A 25,163-nucleotide genomic window follows, 5' to 3' on the forward strand; every position below is an offset into this window, starting at 1 on the left:
TTCCTCCTGTGTTCTCTCATGATTGTAGAGTTATGTTTAGCAATAATCAAAATGATCTTTCTTTAATATAGTGAAGACTTAATTAGGGATTGATGTTTTATTATCTTGCTGAGAATAGCCTGAATAAACAAACTTTATTTCTGCGAAAATTTAGCTCAACACCAACAAAAGCGCAGCACATATTTTAGACATCACAATTAAAACAGAAATGTACTTTTTAAAATTAATACAGAAACAGTGCTGTAGAACGTACAAACCTGATGTATCATCCTTTTTAAGGAAAAAATAAAATAAAATAATACAATTAATAAAAAACAAGATTTTGTTCCATTTCAGTTTGACATCACACATTAAGTGCCTGTTAAACAACAAATAAAACTATGTACATACAAACAGGTATTCATATATTTCTGTTTGTTTGTTGTTTTCATTTTATGAAAGCAGCTTCTGGGATCTTTCCTTGAGCCTAAAAGAGAATAAAATATTATGATGAATGACTAAGTCTCAAATGGATGTGACGAGATTTCAATAGCACACAGTCCACCTCAAACTATATATCTGATCACTGTAACCAACATAAATTTACTGTAATGATTTACAACATGTTCACAAATCACCTGATCTCAAAGAGGGAATTCAAATAACATTTTCAGCATGACTATTCAAAGATAGACATCAAGTTTAGAGATGGTTAATCAGCTTTTGGAACATTTTAAACTAAGTCAGGTTTTCAATAGTTAATGCATTTTAAAAAATGGTTTATTGACAGCACAGAACTGCTGAAATGAAATGAGGACATTATACACCATTTACTAAAAACTGTAATTTCTGTTATCGGCCAAGCAGATTCATACCTTTAGTTCCGTGAAAATCTGAGCTGCTCTGTGAAAATCCCATGCGTTATCCTGCAGACATCTAACAGCAATACACAAGCCTTACCAACAGAATCGGGATAATATTGACTAGGGCTGGGCGGTTTGACCAAAATCTTATATTAGTAAGTCTTTTAAAGAAAATGCAACTTTACGAAGTAACAGTATAGTATAGTATAGTATTTTCACTGGAAATTCAATGAAAAAAAATGTATATCCTAAATAACCATGTGATAATGCCTATTAGTGGAGCGACTAAGTGCTTATGTTTGGCAGAATCGTTCAGTTTATGATACAAGCGTGAAAATTGGCATGAGCAGTCTCCATGGGTCACTTGACAAGAAAATTGTCCGAGCCACTTGAAATTTCAAGATGGCGGGCATTTTTCAAGATGGCCGACACCTTAGTGGAGCAGTTAAGTGATATAGTGGTTTACTATATACAGGTGCTGGTCATAAAATTAGAATATCATCAAAAAGTTGATTTATTTCAGTAATTCCGTTAAAAAAGTGAAACTTGTATATTATATAGACTCATTACATGCAAAGTGAGATATCTCAAGCCTTTATTTGTTATAATTTTGATGATTATGGCTTACAGCTTGTGAAAACCACAAAATCAAAATCCCAGAAAATTAGAATATTACTTGAAATCACACAGTAATTACACAGTGATACCATGGTCATTGAACCAGGTTTTGGTTCTTTTGGCAGTGTGGACAGGTGCAAATCCTGCTGGAAAATGAAGGAAGCATCTCCATAAAGCTTGTCTGCTGAAGGAAGCATGAAGTGCTCTGAACATGTCCTGGTAGACGGCTGCGTTGAGTGGACAGCACAGTGGACCAACACCAGCCGATGACATGGCTCCCCAAACCAACACAGACTGTGGAAACTTCACACTGGACTTCAAGCATCTTGGATTGTGTGCCTCTCCATTCTTCCTCCAGACTCTGGGACCTTGGTTTCCAAATGAGATGCAAAATTTGCTCTCATCAGAAAAGAGGACTGGTCCACTGTGCTTTATTAAATCCAGAGTCAACGCAGCCGTCTACCAGGACATTTCCAGAGCACTTCATGCTTCCTTCATTCTCCAGCAGGATTTGCACCTGCCCACACTGCCAAAAGAACCAAAACCTGGTTCAATGACCATGGTATCACTGTGTAATTACTGTGTGATTTCATGTAATATTCTAATTTTCTGAGATTTTGATTTTGTGGTTTTCATAAGCTGTAAGCCATAATTATCAAAATTATAACAAATAAAGGCTTGAGATATCTCACTTTGCATGTAATGAGTCTATATAATATACAAGTTTCACTTTTTTAACGGAATTACTGAAATAAATCAACTTTTTGATGATATTCTAATTTTATGACCAGCACCTGTATATAGTGGTTATAACTGCTCCACTAAGGTGTCGGCCATATTGAAAAATGAAAAATCTTGAAATTTCAAGTGGCTCGGACAATTTTCTTGTCAAGTAACCCATGGAGACTGCTCATGCCAATTTTCACGCTTGTATCATAAACTGAACGATTATATCACTTAGCCGCTCCACTATATTTCTAAATGAAATATTTTTCAAATAGAAAGTACTTAATTTTTTGGGACTCTCACCTGTAAATAATGTAAAGCAGTCCTACTAATAACTGCACAAATATATCTACTGTAGTACAACTTACAGCCCAACATCCTTGGGAACAAATAAATATGATGCTATTTACAAAAGCAGCGATTTTGATATCACCCAGCCCTACTATTTCCAACATCATTCATAGAAAAATCCTTTTTTAGTTCTAGAATCAAAGTGCCCCTATTATGCTATTTTAAAGGTTCCTAATTTTGTTCTGGAGGTCTCATTCAACAGGTTTACATGCATCTTAAGTAAAAAAAGTAAAAAGTAAACACTTAGATTTTTTTAATAATACACATTGCAGCATCAGCTCTTTTCTCATTGTGTTTGAAACGGTTCGATAAAAGATTCAGTTTCTCTAAACCCCTCCTTTCTGAGAGCTTCCTCTGCTCTGATTGGTCAGATGGCCCAGTCTGTTGTGATTGGTCGACCACTTACAGGGCGTATCAGAAAACCAAACGCCCATTACCACATCTGAATTTCAGCTCCGGAGGCTTCCTCTGCACTTGATACACAGTGATACGAACAATAATGATGCATAAATTTCACCGCATCAATTCGAGAGATTCCTCATCCTTTAGAAGTGCATCAAAGTGGAAGTTGAACCAAACTCTTCCAGACCCTAGCTACAACTACAGTGTTTGAGGGTCGATATAGTGGTTGTTCACGGGCAGCAAATGAAGACCATAGGCTGGCATTATGCAAATTTGTTACAAACCTACATAGGTTTGTGCAGGAAGAAAGACTGACGACTTGTATCAGGCAGTTCAGAATCGGTTCCTTCTTTTGGGAGAAAATACCTCTATTTATCATGCACTTCGATCTTTAAAACTTTACAGCCCTTTTAAATTCACAAACAGCTATATTACACTTCAGCCCCTTTCACACAGCGCGATGATCCCGGGAAATTGCCGTAAAATTGCTAGAGTGCCTTCTGTGTGAACGCAAACACATCCCGGGATTGATGCCGGGATCGATGCCGGGATGGGGACCTAGTAACATTGCCGGGATCAGTCCCGGAACGCGCTCTGTGTGAACAAAAGCCAGGACCAATGCCGTAAGGGGTATTTTGTTGCTTGTGTTCGTCATCAACAAAGAAAGAACGAAAAAATGTGTGCAAACTAGAATGAAGCAGAGACCAAAAGCTCCTTACTATCCGCGCTGAAGCTGAGCTCGTTCGCCAGCTTTGTGGAACGGTACGCGATGTGTTAGTGTACGACCGAATCCGGAAAAAAATGCTTGAGCGTGGTTTCTCGAGATCGAAAGCGCAGATCATTAGTAAACTTAAGATGTTGTGTAAAAAAATCCACCAAGTGCACGACTACAATGGAAAGAGCCGTAGCGGAAGATTAGACTTGTCTTTTCTACAACACATCCTGTCGTCACGTGTCTTTACGGGATGTGTGTGAACGCACTCACAGATTCCGGAAAATCACTGGCAGTGTGAATGACACATTATCCGTGTATTTTCTGGAATCTTCGGACTTTCGTGAAAGGCAATAAACTAAAAAGCATAATAGGGGCACTTTAAGACCTACAAGGACATGGGTTTTCATCACTGCTCACTTTTGAGACCATTCCAGGTTCATTTCAGACTTCTGAGAGAAGGCGGAGAGCATTTCCTGTAGGGATGCAGAGATGCTGGGCACTGGGCTACTCGAGAGGGTTGGGGCTGGTGCTGCAAACGCACAGCGGATCTCCTCAGTGGTGGCGTTCCTCACAAAGAGCTGGTCATTCACGATACACAGGCTGCAAGATGCAACAGATACCAATAAACATGCATCAAATCAACTGTGTTACCAAGAGGATATTTGCTCAAGTGACTAACGGTGATTCTTTTAATTGGATGTTGGACAGTCAACATTCAATCTGTGAAATTCACCCAACAGCTGGACAGTGTGTCCACAGGGAGAAGCCAGTAAATGAAGATAACCATATAAAAAAATACATTACAGCAAAAGGTAAATAAAAACAGAAGCAGACAGTGTTTTTAGACATCTAGTCATGCTTGTGATTTGCTGTTGGCTTTTCCTACCCAGAATTCCGAGCTGGAACTGTGATGAAGACCCTAGAGAACGCCCTGACAGAGTCTCTCGATTTGTCATCAACTGAAGAGAAGAAAATAAACATTTTGAGATGAACACACTGTCATTTTGACATGTAACTGTGTTCCAGCAAGACTCACCCTCTTTGAACACTCCACTCACTGTGAACACTAATAAAGTGCTCTATGGAAAAGACAGGAAAACAACAAGACGTCAAAAATTGTAAATAGCTCCAGTGATAACAGTGTTAAAATCATTAAGGAACTTACTGTGTATGTGTTGACATCAACATTGATTAAATTAATGTCATGCTGGGTCTTTGGGAGCTCACTGAGGAAGGCGACCAGAGTCAGGCGAGTGCGTTTTAGCAAGCGAAACCGACCGGCTGTAAAGAAGAAGATGGCTGTACATGACAAATATATATTTTTTTAACATTGTAAACTCTAATTTGCTTGTATCTCCTGAAACATACAGGGATCTTTGAGGTTCTTGATATTGCGGCTGTGTTTATGATAATCTTTCAACCTGCACCTGCAAAATTATAGGAAAAAGAATAAGACCACAAATAAACTGTACAATTTTGCAACATTTACAAACATTACAAATTATTTTTCATTTAAATTTACTTCCCCACTAATAAAAGTGTACAATGTGGATGCATCTAACAAAAGTCTGGGTCACATTTCACCCCCAAAATAAATAATGAAACAATATATATTAAAAACTATATATATATATTTTTTATAATAGGCTACTTCAAAAAGTTGCGAAAAGTCAAAGTTTTAGGTTGATGCATATTGCAGAGAATAGACCGGGCACGCGATTGTTACTTCCGTGTGGCTTGCTTGATGATAAAAAGAGTTATTAAGCTCAATAAGCTGCAGAAAACAACTCATTGTGGTTCTTGCGCTGTCTGACACACACCAGAAGTGCACACACAAAAAAACTCCTCTCAGAACAGAATACGATACCGAATTCAACTCTCTTTCGCGGTTTATTGCACTCAAACAGTCAGATACACACAGTTATGTAAAAATGTCTGTCTTAGAGAGCATTCATGTTAACACAGTCAGTTATGTCTTAAGACTTGAGTTAACGTAAACAGTTGTGAAAGAAATCGGTTGTGTGTCAATAGGATTCATGTTTTGGGTCTTAATGTGATACAGTAAACCTGCTGCGGTCTGTCAGAAAATCACTCACTGCTCTTGACTGAATAACTTTTGTAGCTTTAATATGAATCAATACATATTTAATTCATTCATTTTTTGATTTTACACTTAAAGCATTATTGTATTGCATTAAACAAGTTATCGCATATCACATTTTTCTTCAATATAGTGCAGCCCCAAAAATATACTACAACTACAACAATTGAATTAGAAAGTTATACATTATATGTATGTATGCATGCATATGTGTGTGTGTGTGTATATATATATATATATATATATATATATATTATATATATATATATATATATATATATATATACAATTTTAATGTAATTTATTTCTTTTCATTTTGAAATTAATATTACCCCGTTTATGTTAGATTTTGTGATACACCTGATAAATGGCATATTAAAGACAGCCTAATGCTAATCTCGACGAGTAGTGTTTTAAGGACAGAAAGCTCACACTGTACCTGGAGGGATTATTTATGGGTGGCAGACTGAGAGAGAAGCAGGCACCATCATGATACGCCTCCAGCAGCCGCTGTCTATCCCCAGAGTCATAGACACAGAAATAACTTCCACAAAACAAACACAAACACACATCACTGCTGATAAAAGCATGCTTATAGTAGAAAACATCAAGAGGCACCTCTGGTAAAACATTTCCACACATGCACTTACTGTTGCAGAAAACGCTGAATGAGATCCTGGATTTCATTGGAGACAAAGCAGCTGCCCTGAATTAGTGTTACAGACACATCCAGTCAAACACTTAATTGACATGCTTCAAGTCAATATAACAGGGCAGACTTCTAGGCTACCTTGCAAGGAGGGATGTGTGTGCGTGCTTCCACGTCAAAGCAGATCGGAAGTGGAAGCACATGACCATCCTATGGAAATAACAACATTACAAAGAAAACTGCATGTTTTATTCACATCATGCAACGGTTAGTGACTACATTTTGATGATAGATTATAAATTTGAACATTGTTTTTTCTTTGTAATAATGTGAACTGATGAATCATGCACATTTTTGATTTACGTTTGCTTTATTCCAGTCAGGAGAGTGTCTGATGACACATAATCGGTGTGTGTTCTTTTGGAAGCCAGTCTGGAATCAGGCATCCTGTCCTTGACCAATCAATGATTGACTGACTTAATTTCTGACAAACACTAATAACTGCATCGTACATTCAGTCCAGTTGGTTCAAAACATTATTGACAAATCAAAAAAATCTCACCAGTCTGTGAAGCCTGGGAAATCGCTCCCGAACAGCACTGTCACGGGAGACAAGAGGAAAACAGTGATGCACCTCATGATTACAGCAGACACACCAAAATCACATGTGCATTCTCAAGTAATTTCTCCTAATCTATTTGTGTTTATTCTTTATGCAAATACAATGAATGATTGCTGAAATGTGTTTTGATCAAGAAACTAATGAAATAAAATATTTAGAAATAATATTGTTCCAAGATCAGCCCCGAAAAATTAGTTTTAACCCTATTTTCAACACTCTCTGGATGGATTGGTTCAGTTTTTAGAGATTTAAACCCAAATTTCACTTACCTGATGCTTTCACCCAACGTGTAAAAAAAAAAAAATCACACCATTATTGAAAGTAAAAAGGACTATAACTTTCAGGATGCAATGCTTTCACCTAAAAACTGCTTATTTGCAGCGGTCTCTGAACATTAAACTAGAAGAGGAGAAAGTATTCTCAAATGACTTTGTAAATGAAAGCCCTGCAAGCGCAGGGAAGAAATGACAAACAAGACAATGACACAATCAAACGACCAAAACAAACTTGTCGATTTGTGACGGATGCTGTGGTTTTGTTGATGTGGTTTTTATGAACGCTGACTTTGGATGAGTGCATTTCAGAAGCAATGATGGCTGCTGACTTGATATCCATCAAAAAGCATCCCCTAGAGAAATAGCCAATGAACTCCAGCAAGCTTCATTTAGCCATGAGAATGAAGTTAGTTGGGAGAGAAACAGTAATAAAGTGAATGGGGAGTCAGCCTTTACACTTGTTCTGACTGCCAAATATCAGCCAATTAATTGGCCTGATTAATCAGTTTATCACTAATTTAAACAAATAGTTTGATCCTAATTGGAGTCCCATAACCTGACCAGGGCAAGTATAATATTAACAGTTATTTATTCTTTTTAGTTCAGTTAGTTTTGCGGAGTTAAAAAAAAAAAAAAATGAAAATGAAAAGCAAACCAGATAAAAATGGTTTTCACACCATTGTTCTATTTTTGCAAACAAATAAAACTCTCTCTATATGTATATAAAGTTTTATTTGTTTGCAAAAACAGAACAATAGTGTTTATATGCACACACTTTATTAGTGTACCAGCCAATCACATGGCAGCAGCTCAATGCATTTAGGCATGTAGACATGGTCATCATAGTCATAAACGTTTACTGCACATTGTTATTCTTCTAGTTATTTCCTTATAGCAGCTAATGAATCAGAAGTCTTGCACATTCACAGAAAATAGCTTACTGTCATGTTAAAAAATTAGGTGGATCATCATGGATGTCATTTAGATATAAAATAATAAATGTGATATTTAAAAAATATATAATATATGCGAGTAATAATTTACTCTGATAACTTTTTTGGAGCTTGGCATAAAAATGTAAAAAAAGTTTTATTAATTTTAAAATTCCCATTGTGTTTTAAGATTTAATTAACATGACATTTCCAGGTCTATAAATGACACTTTTAAAATTAGACATTCAAGTTTTTCAAGGCCGTGGTAACCCTGGATCTCCAAAGCAAAACCTGTGAAGGAATTCATCTCGATAGTTACGTAACCAACAGGTCTGCTGTTATGTCTCATAAGGAACCGAGATTTAGTATTTCTATCAGTTAATCATATCAACCTTGACCTTTAACCTCAGTGTGTGTCCCAGCTCACTGGCACTGACCTGATGTATGAGGTCTGATCTTTGAAGTGATCACACAGAGGGTTCCTGTCCAGCCACAGCTCCACCAGCCTGAACCCCTTCACCACATCCAGCTCTTGCTCCGACTTCAGCTACAGACAGACAGAGAATGAGGTCAAACAGACACTGAAAGTAAATTCTGTGTAGCTTGCAGTTGAGTAAATTGAAGCTAAAGATTTAAGTGGGCTGATAATATAACAAACGTATCTCACTATCGATGTAAATAGAAGAGCGTAATAGCAGCGGCCTGAGCGTCTCTCACCTCGTTATGAGACAGGTTCAGTGACTGCAGGTTGGGGGTTTTGTTCACCAGTTCTGCTATGTCATCCAACTTATACAGCTTGTTGTTGCTCAGGTTCAAGCACAACATCTGTGAAGAATCAAAGAGAGATTGGGACAGAAATAGCAGGGTTTCCCAAATTGGGTTCCTGAACACGATGAATGAAGGATACGTTTAACTTTAGATACAGCTCTGAAACGGTATTAGAGATAGAGAAGGGCGCTGAGTTTTGAGCATTACTCTGACCTGGGACATACTTGCGCACTTACTTCCTGTCACATGTACACGCTGTCAAGTGGCCAAGACCACAAGTGTTGTTATTGGACAGGCCCTACTATCATGCATGTGCTAATAAGCTCTGACCCCATATCACTCTGAGACACCTGACAAATGTTTCCTGGAATAAGCGTCTGAGCGTGACGTACCCACAGCTGTTTATCCTAGAAATATAACCGCATAGTTCAACGTTTCCACCAGCTGGATGTTTTGATTTCCTATTTTTGTCTAGACACTATGGCTGAGCTTGGCTTGATTAGATATAGTTGCTATATTTATACTTCACGGTGGTTAGATGAAGGAAACAGGTTATGATGCAATGAACACCAGGCATTTGACACACTTCTCGAAACATCATGGTGAATGTAAAGGATATTAAAGCTACTCTGTCACCAACATTACCCAGTTGAATGCACTTTAAAAGATAATAATCAGTGGTATTTGCTAAGGCATCAGTATTACTATTGCTTATATTTCTGGTTAATAATTTGAACAAACCCCAAACACCAAGTCTTACCTCTGGGATATTCTCCTGTATGATTTTGATCACAGCTTGCATGCAGTTTTTTCGGTTTAAGATTATCTCAATATTATGAGATACCAAGTCTGGTGAAAAAAAGAAAAGTAAAGATCTAATTTCACATTTTGAAAAGCTCTCAACTCATTTCTGACAAATGGATAACTGTGTTAATCTTGGGGAATCTATTGAACTTTTTTGTGCAGTGTCAGCGTTTTGAGCACTCAAAACCCTCAGTATAGTTTTACCTGGATCAGAGTGGATGCTGCTCAGGTTGAGAGACTTCTGGGAACTATCGAAGCGTTTGGACATGCAATGCTGCAAGAAAAGAATAGCAACAGTTAAAGTTGCCATGAAATCAAAATTCACAATTCTTGTTTTCATGGAATATTGCAGCATTTATTATAAATAATTTAACCATGCACATCATTTTATTTTCAAATCATGTGCCGTCATAATCTTTAATCAAAATATCTTCCCCTCCCTCTTGCAGCGACTTCTCTTCTCTGATGACGTGTTAACTGGCATGAGAGCGGCACAGCCTGTCACTCACATGAGATCCACCAATAGCAAACCACAACCATCCAGTTCCCGATGGACAAAATCAAGTCCCACCCTACTTTTTTTCGAGAAGCCGTTTCACTTGGATATACATCACAATAGGGAAGAAAAAACTATTGCAATTTCTATTTCATGCTGACTTTGAATGGAGCAGCTGCCACCTGTAGGCCACAAATGTTACTGCAGCAAGAAGCAGCTGTAGGTCAGACCTTTAAATGTTCCAGATCTTGTGGTTTCAGCTCACTTTGGAGGAAGGGGAGACTGGAACAATGGCTCATAAGCACGACCACCTGGAAAACAAGAAACATGGAATTCAGGATCCATTAGTACAAGATGAATGTTTGTAAGAACACATGAAGCAGGACAGTACCCTCTGCCCTTTACTGTCTGTAACTCTGCGTGTGAGTTTGCACAGAGCGCTGGCATGGGCAGCATCCTCCAGATAGAAATGAACTGCATCTCCCTCTGTGGTGTACTAGGCAAAAACACAGGGAGACAACCAGACAAACAAAGGTGTGAAGCATCAACTGAAAACAATGTATTGGTAATTTGGTGATTTAAAGGGGACCTATTATGCCCAGTGTTAGGGGTAGCGCATTACAAGTAACTTGAGTTACGTAATCAGATTACTTTTTTTCCAAGTAACTAGTAAAGTAACTCATTACTTTATTAATTTACAACAAAATATCAGTTACTTTTTCAAATAAGTAATGCAAAGTTACTTTGTTTTTCCATTTATTTGACTGGCAGCTCTCCAGTCCTCATTTTGAGTAGGGATGCAACGATACCATTTTTTCAGAATCGATCCGATCCGATACCAAAAATTCTGAGTATCGGCCGATACCGATCCATACCGATACCAGCGCAGTTTTTTTTTTAATCAAGTAGAATTTCTATAACTCTGTGTTGAACTGATAATAAGAACTGAAAAAAAGAAAAACAACAAAAAAATATATGATCATAATCTGACAAATGCTTTTATAAACTAGGTTAGTGGATAATTCACCAGTAAAATTTAGTCTAGAAAAATCACGAGTGCACAATAATTGTATAAAATCTGAACATTTTGTGAAAAAAAAAAAAATGTTTAGTGGGGAACAAATTAGAGACAATAAGTGTAACACTAAATCTGGTAAAACTTTACACATTGCTCTTTGTATTGTTGTAAAATACACTTATGAAAAACAAGATAAAAATCAAAAATAGCAATTACTTTATATAGCCTATATATATATATAGCCTACTAAAATTGAGAATTTTTTTAAATGTATAGCACAGCTGTTTAATGAGGTAGCAAAATATGATAGATAGGAATAGGACAGAACAAGAACGGCTATTAATAATATTTCATTTCGTCACTGTATTATGATATCAAAGGCTCCAATACAGGGCGGCACAAAGCGCTTATGCGCAACCCGAGCGCAGAATGACGAAGCAACATGAGTCACAGCGCGCAGCGCGTCGAGTCCGCATTGAAAAGTTAAAAGCACAAAGAAAATACATATTGATGCGTAGTGTATTATACAGTATCTATCTATGCAATAGTCCATTCAGCATTTTCTTTTAACAGTTTTAAATTTCAGTTACTGTGCGCGTGAAGAATAAATAGTACCTGACTTTACTCTAGTGTTGTGATCTAACAGACACCCGGTACAAAGTAACATGATTAAGGTACAGCAATAAAGTCCAGCAAGATAAAGTTGTTTTATGCGAAACCATAGACCTTTATCTACAGATCAAGTATAATAATAGTAACATTGAATCATCTTGGAGAGAGTTTCATCGTGTTAACTGTCGTAACCGAACGCGACGCGCTGTTTGAATGCTGAATGAAGAATGATTGACAGACGCAGCTGAGGGAAACGTTTACGTGATCTTGAATTTAACGACTTAAATATTAATTTATATCTCACATTATACTATATAATGGCTTCTGAACACTTATAATATTGTGCAAGCAAACTTATGGTGCTTTATAATGTTTGTGTGCCTTTTGTGGGGCTTAACAATAACACTGAATAGTAAACGCACAATATCGGATTTGGATCGGCCTTGTCTGACCGATACCCGATCCGCCAAAAATGGCAGTATCGGAGCCGATACCGATACTGAGTATCGGATCGGTGCATCCCTAATTTTAAGAGAAATCGTAAGTTCACGGGCATTGTGTTTGCTGTGTAAACATGATGGTTATTGTAGTTTTAGAATAAATGTGAGCAGCCATTTACTCATCTCACTTGCAAAGAAAACAAAAACAGATTTAGTATTACATAAAATTAATAAAAACTGTGAAATGCAATCTCAGAATATTATGCAAACCTGCAATAGTTAAATATATTCAATTACACAAATATACTTAATGTATTTAATAGGGTGTAACGATACCCTCATGTCACGATTCGATACATATCACGATACTGAACTCATGATACGTTATTATTGCGATACTCCAAGACATATGTCTTAAAGGTTAACAAAAAATGAACTGTTGATTAAAATGCTAAATTTGGTATTATATTGTAGGTGTGAATGAATAGGCTTGGACTTGGTAGACACCATAGACACCAGAATAAAAATATTAATGATTCTGAAGCTGAAAATACAGAATTATTTTAGATGAATATGCTTGCACTCTTTCACTGACTAGATATATTTTAAATTATGTAGGCTATTTTTTACTGGTAACATCAGACATTTGGCATTATCAGGACCCACAAATATTGCCCCATTGCATCATTATACATTATATTAAACATTATATCTAGTAGTTTTAGTTTAATGTAGTACTGACACAATTTTTTTTCATTTTTGGTGAACTATCTACGATACATATTGTCACAATCCACTATACATATTGTTGCATTTTTGTATTGCGATATATTGTGAAATGATATATTGTTACACCCCTAGTATTTAATCTCACTTTATTAACCAATGCCTTTGCTGCTGACCTTCAGAGATCCACTTCAACCATAACAATGAACAAAAATGACTTTAGATAAACATCACATTTCTGTTTAATTTTATAAAAAATATTTAATGCTCAAGTAAGTATTGAACTTTCTTCTCTTTCATCCTATTTTTCTAATCCAGAAATGCTAAAGGCCTTTTTTTTATTGCACCCTTTAGTGTACAGGCGTGAATTTGCATTTCTTTCAGCCTGAGGCTTATTCAAGTCCCTTTTAGTGTGAAAGGGCCTTTACATTTGCCAAAAATATAAAAAAAATATATTTTTTGTTGTTGTTATTAAAAAAAAAAAAAAAAAAGTAAGCCCAGCCCATGCGAGAAAAGTAACGCAAAAGTAATGTAATGCATTACTTTCCAGGAAAAGTAACTAATTAACGGAATTAGTTACTTTTTTAAAGAAGTAACACAGTACTGTAATGCATAACTTTTAAAAGTAACTTTCCCCAACACTGATTATGCCCTTTTTCAAAGTCTTGATTTTGTGGTCTACAAGAATAGATATTCATGCTTGACTGTTCAATTACATTGTTGCAGCTCCTCTCTTCCCAGTCTGTCAGTAATGCTCTGTTTACTTCCTGTATCTATGGAGCCCCTCCTTCCAAAAAGTGGAATTATGTGCTCTGATTGGTTGGCTGGACCAGTGTGTTGTGATTGGTCAACTGCATCAAGCCTGATTTGGAAATGTTATGCCCCTTACCAGAACTGTAAGTTTCAACACACTACTAATGCATCTCAACCAGGCCTCGCCCCTTTATTTGCATATGCTTTGGGTTGGAATTATTTAAATGAGGGACATTGTGACACATACGTCCCTGGAAGAAAACTCAAGACTACAATGGAGGCATTTCGGGGAGTTCAGAAACAGTGCGCACAGATATAGAGAATAACTCCCTTTGGAGTAGACTTGTAACTTTGCATAGCTTTTTCATGCTCAAACAGCAACATTACACACTAAAATGTTCAACATTTACCAATACAGTTAAACACAACTGAATTACAAACAACTCCACTGACCCTCTAGTGGACATAAAGTTACACCTTCTAAATTTGTTCAGCATAACTGACCACTTCATTACGATCACTTACGTGTAACGGAGTAAATGCAATGGGACAGAGATTCTGTAGTGATGTTAGCAGCCATCTTTTATCATACATTTTTCCATGTGGGATCTGTGAAACAAAAGTATGAACAACACAGTCATCAGGAGTCTAGATAAATTAATGGCTTTTGCTTGATAGGTTTAATATCTTATTGCAGATAAATCTGTCTGCTGTAAAGCTTAATACTTAACATCATATTAACCAGTGGTAAATTAATTAACTCTATTGTGATGTAGTAAACACTAATGTTAAAGGACTAGTTCTCATCATTTACACACCATCATGTCATTCTAATCCAATTCTACTTTATTTCTTAGTGAAACACAAAAAGAGATCTTTAGCAGAATTATATGGGGTTTATTTAGGAACACTGTAAAGTTGAAAAAATGTCTGGGTGAACTATTGCTGAACTCTTACTGTAATTTTGAACCATGTTTTTTCATCTCTCCCTTTATCCTCTGCAGTGAATCTGTGTGTATTTCTGATCATGTCTATTCGCCTCTCTCCTTTGCAACTGGGACGTCCATATGGAGTACTGCAGGAAAAGCATAACATGGGCAGGGAGTTACATACACACATTACATACATCCATTCCTTATTTCTAAAGCTGAATCATTTGCAACAACACTTACAATTTTTTGTGTTTGGACACCCCATTCTGACTACCCATCACAGACACATCAACACAGCCGTTCTGAAACCTGCTGCGCGGTCCCGGCCAAGACGGTCCTGGGGCTCCACCACGATGCTGCAAGTGAACTGGATGATTGTGTAAACCAGCCTTGACGGACCCCCAACTTTGATGGACACCCAACCAGCGGCCGTCATGATCTGAAACACACAAAACAAAAAGTTGAAAAGACATGAAAAAGATACACTCAAGCCACGCCAGACAATTCATGATGTTTATCAGGAGGAATGGAATATTATTCTAGCCATATTTCTGTAGAGGCTAGTTATGTTTTTAGTTCAATTATTTTTTTAGTTATTCTGCATAACAAAGTACACGGCAAATAGTATCTAGAATTACTGTATTTGAGAATTATCATGTATTGCATTTTATATGCTTGAGTTAAAGCAACACCAAAGCACTTTTCTTCTTTGGTCCCCCTACAGGTTGGAAGCAGAATTGTCCATTACCGCTGTCATAAATAATTTAGCCTACCGTGCACACACGCCATTTGTTTATCCAGCATCGGCTTTGGAAAAAACTATGTCCACAGACAAGGTAGAGTATGTTGCATGATTTTATGAAATTGCTACATCAGAAACGGCTATTTTTTTATATAGGCTCCACCTATCGGCTATAGTAACGCTTGCCGTAAAGCAAGTCAAATTTGTAGTTTCTTATGTCTCAGTCGAACTACAGATTCGCTACCTGATCTGGCAAACTTGCATGGAGCGGTTATAGCCGATAGAGGGTCGCAAAGCGAATGCAGAAGTGCCATTCACCCTGTTACGAGTTGATGAACCACTGAAACGATTTTGGAAACATAATTTTAAGGTACAAAAAGGTACTTTGGTGTTGCTTTAAGTGCACATGCCGAAGAGCTGAACTGAACATGGGCATCGGAACCATTGTATATGGGTGGGACAAGACCCACCCACTTTTTAAGACCAATGATATTGGACCTACTCACTTTTACCGTCTCTAATTCAGCGCATATGTCTGTTCACTTTTCAGAGCGCCGTCAGTCAAATTAAACTCCATTCCGTGTTTTAGCTACAGCGTTGATTTCCATGCAGCTGCTCAAATCCATTCCACTTGATACATTCAGAGTCCCACCAAACCCTAACTTTTCAGGCTAGACGAGCCAATGTGCATGTGCTGTCCTAAGTGTGAGTATCAGGTTCCTATGGGAACCGTAGCTTCTAACAGATCGATGCAGTGACGCAATGACTTTACCAGTCAGCGATTGGCTCTTTTACTTAGAAGGCGGGACAGTTTCTCCCATTCTTTCTAGTCTTTGATATCTAGCTCAGGTGGGTCTGCTTGTGAGCTCACATACTATCATTAAACAAGCTGGTATTTTAAGTGAATGTTCATTCATAATTTGTTCGCCTGTTGCTTTTAAAGGCATCATGTAGTCTCTGTTGTAGCATTGAACTACAGTTACACTTAAACTATGTTATTAGGGGTGCACGATTCAGAAAATTTCACGATTCGATTCGATACCGATTTTTAGTCTCAAGATTCGATTCAAAATCGATTTTCGATTCAAAAACGATTCTCGATTCAAAAAACGATTCACAGTATGTAAATGTAGTTGACTTTTTCCTGTGTGATTGCAGTAGACATACAATTTAAAAGAAAAGAAATAACAAATTAAATGAAGTTTGATATTACTTTGTCTTCATAAAAACTTTTGCAACTAAACAGTGCAAAGTGCCAAGCTTTGGCCAGCTTTCAAATACATTTAATTCAAGTTTAAATTAAAACTTAAATAAATTTTTTTTTTTTTACATTTAGCTTTAAAGTGCTGTAGTCAGATCAAACAAACAATACTGCTAAATGTAGTTTAAGGAGTAGGCTATTGACAGCAAAATAGGCTACAGAATATTTCGTTCTGTATTGACAGGTGCAATTTTTGAAAATAGATAAAAAAAATACAATAAGCCTACATTATATCTGCATGTGTCAAAACCTAGACTTTCAAACATCAAAATGGCATTTATTAATATGAATATTCGTGTCAAAATGACATAAACATTCTATTTTGCCTGGAAACGCTTCCAACACGCTTGCGTGTCGCGAGAAAAATAGGCGTCCGTTCTATTTCTAGCATGCACGCGTTTTCCGCACGACTCGGGCCACACCTGAGACGCGCGTGTCACGCAGGCTGTATGCAAGCTCTAACCTGTTAACATGGGAGCCGAAATAAAAACAGACACGCCACACAGCCAGCCAGCCTTCCTTCTGCTCCGTTTCTGCTGCACTTCTTTTGGCTATGACAAGAGTGTGCAGGCGTAAGTGTGAATTCGATGCAGCGCCATCTATGGGAATGGCAAGCTAAACTCATTTCAGGATGTGGCGAGCACGACGAGGTCGAGGGCCGTGGGAGGATGGCGCGAGGCCGGTGGCGTGATTGATAATGAGCGACACGTGCGCGACGCACCGGTCTCGCATCTCTCACGGAGGAGCGGAAGCATAAAGGAGGAGCGACGACAGTGAAGAGCAAGAGAGGAACAGGCCTGTGTTTTATTTGATGTTCTATGTTGCCAGCAGTTGTCCGTGAGGGGCTGCTGGCTTTTACTTTCATTTTGTATTTGTTTCATTTTTGTCATTAAAAGTCTTTAAATGTTCGCCGGTTCCCGCCTCCTTCTTCCCATAACATCTGAACCTCGTTACACAGGACAATACCAAAAAATATATATTTCAATAAAAAAAAATTTTTAAAAAAAAATCGATTTTTGGAATTCTATGAATCGATTTTGAATCGGTAAAGTTTGAATCGCGATTCATATGTGAATCGATTTTTTTGCCCACCCCTAGTTGTTATAATGCTTAGTTATCTGACGTTTTTGCTAGGCTAGCTAGCTAGCTACAGTACAAAGCTAGTTGTTGTACCAGTGCTATGTGTTGATATTAAAGCTAAGGTGCTACTGTATGGTTATCCTCACTGACTAGCAACATTGAAACCCATTATAGAAGGTAATAGATGAAGTCTATCTCCTACTGTAAATAACCTGAACACTGTGTGTGTGTGTGTGTGTGTGTGTGTGTGTGTGTGTGTGTGTTGGGCAAGTTACTCAGGAAGTGTAATAAGTTACTTATGACTTTAAAAAGTATTAAATAATACTTAAAGTAAATAATATTTCTTTACTTATTACTTGGTATCAAAAGTAATTAGTTACGTTACTCGTTATATTACTTTTTTATTAAAAAGCGACGTACAGCCTGTTTAGCAGCTCCTTTAAGAACTGAATCCACGTTACTGGAACAATAACCTAACAGAAATAATCAAGAATCAAACAAACTCACATAATAACTGCAAACAAACACTGCAGCCTCTCAATCCCCATATAAAGCCCAACACTGATTATGGCAGTGGTATTGCTGTTGTGTACAGTAGTTTTGGGTACCAGACAGTAGTAAGGAGTATGGCAAACACCTTTTTTCAGTTCTAGGAGCCAGAGAGAGAGCCAGGGAGTGAGAAAGGAAAGAAAGAAGGCACAAGATTAGGCAGGGAAGAGAGTGAGAGTCAGGATGACACGTTTAACAAGGCAAACCAGCCTGACCCAAGAGTCATTCCAAACCAGCAACTTGTAAGTAAGCCACTCAGTCCCTGAACCACTTCTCCTGAGACCTATCCATGGCTCCATTATTCTCCCAGTGCCAAAGGCATATTTTGCTTTCATTCCATGCAAGCCTTCAAACAACAGAGCAGCACTCTTGCCAAAAATATGGATCCAGCTTTTGTCTCAACTGGGTTTCGAAAATGGAAAAGAACCATTGACAAATTTTAAACTCACCAGCTGAGTCAAGCTCATAAAGTGGCGATAACAACATACACCCACCAAAAAAGAAGCACTGAAACACAGCTATCCACAGTGAAGGAGCAGCAGCAGCGTGCATCTGAGACGCGTCTCTTTGTAGGGAAGGGCGTGGTTAGCTGGTACCCTCTGACGTCACAGGGTACCACAACTTCCAATAGGAAAATTCAACTGCAGTAGCCACCGTTCAACCTGAAGAGGGCAGCACTCAGACGTTTTTACACCATATATTGTAGAATTAAAACACTTTAAACCCAAATGTCAAAAAAAATTACTTGAATCAATAAACAGCATTAATAAAGCCCCAGTCTTACAGATCATTAACTTAAAAAAAAAGTTGTTTTAGGGTTTATTTACCCTTTAAACTTCAATATCCATCTAGCACCATCACTGATGCAGTAAACAGTCTCAGAGTTATGCTGCCAGAAGTCTGTGCTCTCTTCACTCAAGACAAACTTGTCTGCCACATCCACCACATTCATCAAACTGACATAGGAGAAATTTTACAGCTCTTTATCTCTGCAAATGAGAGCAGAAGGAATGTCTTTGGGGCCTTCATTTAGTCTCAAACCAATGCAAAGCGGCTTGCAAACACTTTTCAACCTAGGCTATATTTAATTGATTACAGTTTAAGGATCAGATATTTAGTAAGATAGTAATCCTTTATTAGTCCCGTAGTGGGGATTTTTTTTTTTTTTTTTTCAATCTTCAAAGTGATAAACTTTGTTTTTTGTAAAACATACGTTCAGTGTGATGCATCAACTTTTCTTCTAACGACACTCAGTAAGTGTTTTGGAACTGACACTAATTGTTGAAGTTAAAGTTTCTTTCTTATTGATACATTTCCTTAAGTACTCAACAGTCTGTGGTCTCTGTTGTTGTATTTTTTGCTTCATAATGCACCACACATTTTCAATAGGAGACAGGTCTGGGCTGCAGGCAGGCCGGTCTAGTACCTGAACTCTTTTACTATGAAGCCACACTGTTGTAACATGTGCAGAATGAATCTTGGCATTGTCTTTGCTGAAATAAGCAGGGATGTCTCTTACAAAGACGTTGCCTTGATGACAGCATTATGCTAAAAATGTTCTCATCCTATAGCCAGACAAAAGTGTCAAACCATGTTAAAAAAACAGACACTTCCAGTTCTTGATTATTATTGGCTGAGCTGTGTTTGATGCCATTGTAATTTACTTTGTAACCACACAGTTGAGAGTCGTAATAAAATGAGACGACGTGCAGCCAGCAAAGTTGCAGTGGAAAAGAACAAAGAAATCTATCATGTAGCTTATCACATCATACTAAGTTTAATACATTTAAATAGACATATCAAGTAGTAATTAACATATGAATCTTAGTTGATTATAGGCTATTAGAGCTGGTTTGGTTGCTGAGAGACGGAGATGCGCAGAGACGGCAATTAATGCGCTGTTTGATTTATGATCGTGCTGTGCTTATTCCATTCATTCGAGTATCATATTGCACAAGGCTTAAATCATTTAAATATACATACAATAATATACAATATCATATTGTAGAACATGTATATGATGTAGTAGCCTATTATAGTTGATATTACTCTTGCCAAGCTCTTACTTCTGAGAGATGCACGCATAGACGGATCTATGCACTCGTTTCATTTTTACTCTCACTCATTCACTTCACTCATTATTGCATAGAGATTTTAGATAAGGTATTTGGCTTCGGGAACACCCCTAATCTACTCCAGTAAAAACATTTTGGAGGATGACACACCCAAGTTTTTTTTGCTTCCGACGCCCATGGAACTGAATATATATATATGCATTTGTGCCCATAATAGAGTTATTTGGAGTATTTAAAGTATACTTCATTTAAAGGTTTAGTTCACCCAAAAATGAAAATTCTGTCATTGTTACTCACCCTCATGTCATTCCAAATCCAAAAGACTTTCGTTCATCTTCGGATCACAAATGAAGATCTTTTGATGATATCCGAACGATTTCTGTCCCTTGTGATGGATTTATTAATTAATCATAACTAACATTTATTTTTCTTGCAGGAACAACATTCATATGCTTTTGAATCCAAACCCTTTGGTTGAAAACTCGTGACTTTGAGTGTGTGAGTGTATAAATAACAAATAGGGGAAATGAAATAGACAGGTGTCTAGGTTTGAAAACTTGTGCTTAACAATGAGGTAACCAAGAAAACAGAGTTTGCTTCTACCTAGTAACAGAAGGGTCTGCCTATGAAGAACCAATCAAATTGTAAGGAAATTATGTAATTGTATCATGTCATTTTCGCCATGCTCCTATTCTATAAAAACTGTTGTATTCTTTTTGCTGGTGGGATTCTCTCTGAAATTTGTCTGAGATCCTACGGCCGTGATTAAAGCATATTCGAAGGCATTGTCTAGAGTCTGTCTAGTTCAAGGGGCAACATATTCTAATCTGAAAAATGAAGCCTACCCGGAAGTGCGAAAAACTGCAATACATCGAAAATCCGCTAGGGGCAGGTCCCAAAAGGGAGCAAATGTCCATAGACCCCATGTTAAAATGTCCGTTTTCACAGCATAAATTCATGATTTTACAGGTTGGTCCCATGGACTTTTATTGTATTTTTCGATAGGTTCCGAGTGCCTGACAACGGTGAGGGTAGTGAATTTTTTTCTAACTCGTTAGTTTAGATAGTATTTAGATATAAAATGTATGCCAAATAAGGGCGTGGTTAACTTTGATTGACAGCTTGATTGACAGCTAATAACGAGCATCGGCTGCGCCAAGGAGAATGACAACATAAGCAGCGCCATTTTTTAATATACAGTTGAAATATAATACTACTGTTTTTGTATCATGAAATGTAGTTTATGAGTTTTTCAGGCGAGAATGTAGTTGTTTAAAGCTCAAATCTGTGGTTTATTTATAAAGATTTATGAAAATTTTATCCAGGTTGTGAGATGCAGGCGATCACCGGGCGCTCGGCGCTCATGTACCCCGCCGGGAACAGCCTTTCCTCGGCTAGTCGTTCTGACGTTTGCCGCTGACTCTGGCGTCTCTGTAGTGGTTAAACATGAGATATAATTCGTCTTGTGTATATCTAACGGGCGATTTTTGGTCTCGTGAATCTATAATTTGTTCCCTGGCCAATCGTTTTGGCTGAGGGCTAAGTTAAGTGAAATTTCATAACTTTATAAGCTATTTAACTTTACCGTTGTATGGTTAGACTAGAGCGCTGACTTTGTATGTTTGACTGAATTGTTTGCTTTATTTGTATAGCTTCTTGTACCTTTTACTTATACTTTTATAATGGCTAATATTGATAAAACTGAAATTTAACAAAAAGAGACTGGGTTGAGTTTTGTCATTTTAAATTTTAATACAACGAAGATGATCTGTAATGTTGTTTACTGCAACATCTGTTGTTTAGTACAAATGCACATATTGCCTGGACCATATTAAAATGTTTAATAATTTTATATTATATTTAAACGAAAAGAGGCAGGGTTAGTTTTATATTTAGTTTTGTTATAAATAGGCTAACGTTATATGCAGTGAATATAATCAATACGCGTTGCCTGAACCACATTTGTGTGGCTATAATGTTTAAGATTTCTTTAAATGAAAACGAAAAGAGGCAGTGTGGTGTTTTATAACATATTTCGTTTTATTGTTGCCTAAAATATACATACAGAGATAACCGGAGTAGCAGAGCGAGCTGAGTGACGCGCGCTGTTCCATTTGCAGAATAACCGGACTCGCGTCCTTTACCCATATATGGATTGGCCAGAAGGTGGGCGGGGTTAGGATTTCCCAAGATTTTCCAAGATGGCGCCGCCCATACCCCCCATAAACGGCTTCAAAACCGTTCTTCAGAAAGTCTATGGGTGACGTCACAGATGCTTTGTCCATATTTTTTACAGTCTATGGTCTAGTTAATGTTACCCATATATGGATTGGCCAGAAGGTGGGCGGGGTTAGGATTTCCCAAGATTTTCCAAGATGGCGCCGCCCATACCCCCCATAAACGGCTTCAAAACCGTTCTTCAGAAAGTCTATGGGTGACGTCACAGATGCTTTGTCCATATTTTTTACAGTCTATGGTCTAGTTAATGCTGCGCAGCAAGTTAGTTAGGGAAGCTTACTAGACACTTTGATAGTGTTATAGTAAAAGGGATGAGACGTCGTCCGACTCGAAACCAGTTGTCGACGCATAGAGCTAGAGTATAAAGATTATTAAGTGTCAACTGTAGGCGCTTGGGTGTCGATTGGAGACGTCCCAGGTAAATATTATTAAGTGTTGACTGTAGACACTTGGGTGTCGATTGGAGATGCCCCAGGTAATTAGGAGTCAGGTGCATAAGAAGAAAATCTACCACACCCTCCACTGGCAGCTACGCAACTACACTTTGACGCTTTAAAAAGTTCATAAAAAGAGGTTGTATGAATTGAGCGGTTTAGTCCAAAATTTCTGAAGACATGATTGCTTTATATGATGAACAGATTGAATTTAGGCTTTCATTCACATATAAGCATTGATCAGCGAATATAAACAGAAGCTCAACCGAACCTGCTTGATGCACGAGAACAAACCCCATTGGTTCTTGCAGAGGATCAAATGTGCTGTGTAACATGGGAATGAACCTCACTGGTTCTCGCTCGTCAGGCAAACATGCTTGAGCTTTCGTTTACCACAACTGTGTTGATGAATTTTAAAAAAAATATAAAATAAAAGCCTAAATTCAATCTGTTCATCCTATTAAGCGATCGAGTCTCTTTAGAAAATGTGAACTGAACTGCTCAATTCATACAGCATGGATTAGTTTTACAATCTCTTTATGAACTTTTTGAAGCGTCAAATTGGTAGTTGTCAATGGTGGGACAGAAAGCTCTCAGATTTAATCAAAAAGATCTTTATTTGTGTTCCAAAGATGAATGAAAGTCTTACGGGTTTGGAGCGACATGAGGGTGAGTAATTAATGACAGAATTTTCATTTTTGGGTGAACTAACCATCCCTTTAAAGTAAATATATTTTAAATACTCAAAATAACTATATGGGTACAAATGCATATTCAGTTCAGCTCTAAATAGCAGGAGGTTCAGTTTTACCTGTAAAGGAGCTGTCAGTGTTCCACACCTCTCTCATCACAGCAGAGCCACTCGAATCTAAGGGAATTGGAGGGAAGGATTCAAGCAGAGGCAGATTGTTGATGTTCATGAACTTAACTTACAAGCAGCTTCTGATATAATAAAACTACAAAACAACTGTATTTAACGAGAATAAAATGATTATTTAAAAAAAAAACATAGGGAATATGCAAAGAGCTTAAAACGAACAGTAGAATACGATTAATTGCACCTAAAAGATCTTCATTTTAAAAGTTAATGAAAACTACTATTCCCAAAATGCACTGACATTCACATTTCTCAGTGCCAATTTAACAGTACATTATTAATAAACTTATTTGATTGTAATATTTAAATATAATTCATACCATACAATTATATAAATATAATATACATACAAATACATGTTATATTAATGGTAGAATTTTTGAGTTGACAAATAAACATTAACAATAAGCATGCAAGTAATATATATATTTTTTTAATTCTATTTTTTTATGCTAAGTGGTGTAAAAAGCAACTACACGGCCAGAAACAAGTTACACGCGGTCCTACATGTAATCTTACTTTAAAAAGTATTCTAACAGTTTAAAACCTGCATCCTGTTCAAAAGATTGGGTTTCATTTGACCCAGATTCACCAGGAATGTGCAGGATTTGCAAAGAACAGTACGACCTCTTAGTGATTCACCTTTAGCACCAAATAACCAACATTGACGTGTTAAAGTTAGTAATATAAAAACGCGATAAAAATTTAAAGATGAGCAGCTGACCAAGAACAACCTGTCAATCACTGCCTTAATCAATATCATGCAGAGTGCAACTTCGATTCGGTCCTATAGTTTAACAAGACACCAAACCATATCGGTTCATTTAAAGACTTAAATCATGATAATTTTGGTACCTGAACTGGAGCACACCCGTGTTATCATCACAGACAGATTGGGGTACAATTCCCGAGACCGAATCATCGTGACGTGAACCGCGGTCGCGACCGCGTGCACTGCTCTCACTGATGCACGTGGACTCTGTGCAAACGTGCTGCTTCATCTTGCTTCGAAAACATGTGCGTGGCAGCGTGCATATTTAACAGGCAAGAGCAAAAATATATCGTCTTGCAGGGATCCATAAGCATAAAATATAGTTGCAACTTTTAACCATTCCATAAATTAGA

General features: G+C 37.4%; 1 protein-coding gene across 1 annotated transcript; it reads right to left on the reverse strand.

Moving 5' to 3' along the window:
* Window positions 1–75: 75 nt before the first annotated feature.
* Window positions 76–25,058, reverse strand: nxf1a (nuclear RNA export factor 1a). The gene is made up of 22 exons (XM_079893378.1): window positions 24,894–25,058; window positions 23,973–24,029; window positions 15,023–15,221; window positions 14,808–14,925; window positions 14,376–14,459; window positions 10,693–10,797; window positions 10,532–10,612; window positions 10,010–10,079; window positions 9,762–9,850; window positions 8,951–9,058; window positions 8,671–8,780; window positions 6,967–7,003; window positions 6,546–6,614; window positions 6,406–6,461; window positions 6,195–6,299; window positions 5,023–5,081; window positions 4,820–4,935; window positions 4,691–4,733; window positions 4,541–4,613; window positions 4,072–4,254; window positions 855–915; window positions 76–466 (listed from the first exon to the last, which is right to left on the reverse strand). Exons 1-22 carry the CDS (start codon window positions 24,958–24,960, stop codon window positions 428–430), a joined length of 1,929 nt encoding a protein of 642 aa, XP_079749504.1. The 5' UTR covers window positions 24,961–25,058; the 3' UTR covers window positions 76–427.
* Between the last annotated feature and the right edge of the window lie 105 nt (window positions 25,059–25,163).

This window comes from Squalius cephalus (genome assembly GCF_949319135.1).
Source record: "Squalius cephalus genome assembly, chromosome: 14".
Taxonomy (NCBI): Eukaryota; Metazoa; Chordata; class Actinopteri; order Cypriniformes; family Leuciscidae; genus Squalius; species Squalius cephalus.

Coding starts and splice junctions, on each gene's coding strand:
- nxf1a (XM_079893378.1), bottom strand. CDS start 24,960: ATGATTCGGTCTCGGGAATTGTACCCCAATCTGTCTGTGATGATAACA. Junction 14,460..14,807: donor AAACATGGTTCAAAATTACA/GTAAGAGTTCAG, acceptor TTTGTTTCACAG/ATCCCACATGGAAAAATGTA. Junction 4,936..5,022: donor CAAGAACCTCAAAGATCCCT/GTATGTTTCAGG, acceptor TCTTCTTTACAG/CCGGTCGGTTTCGCTTGCTA.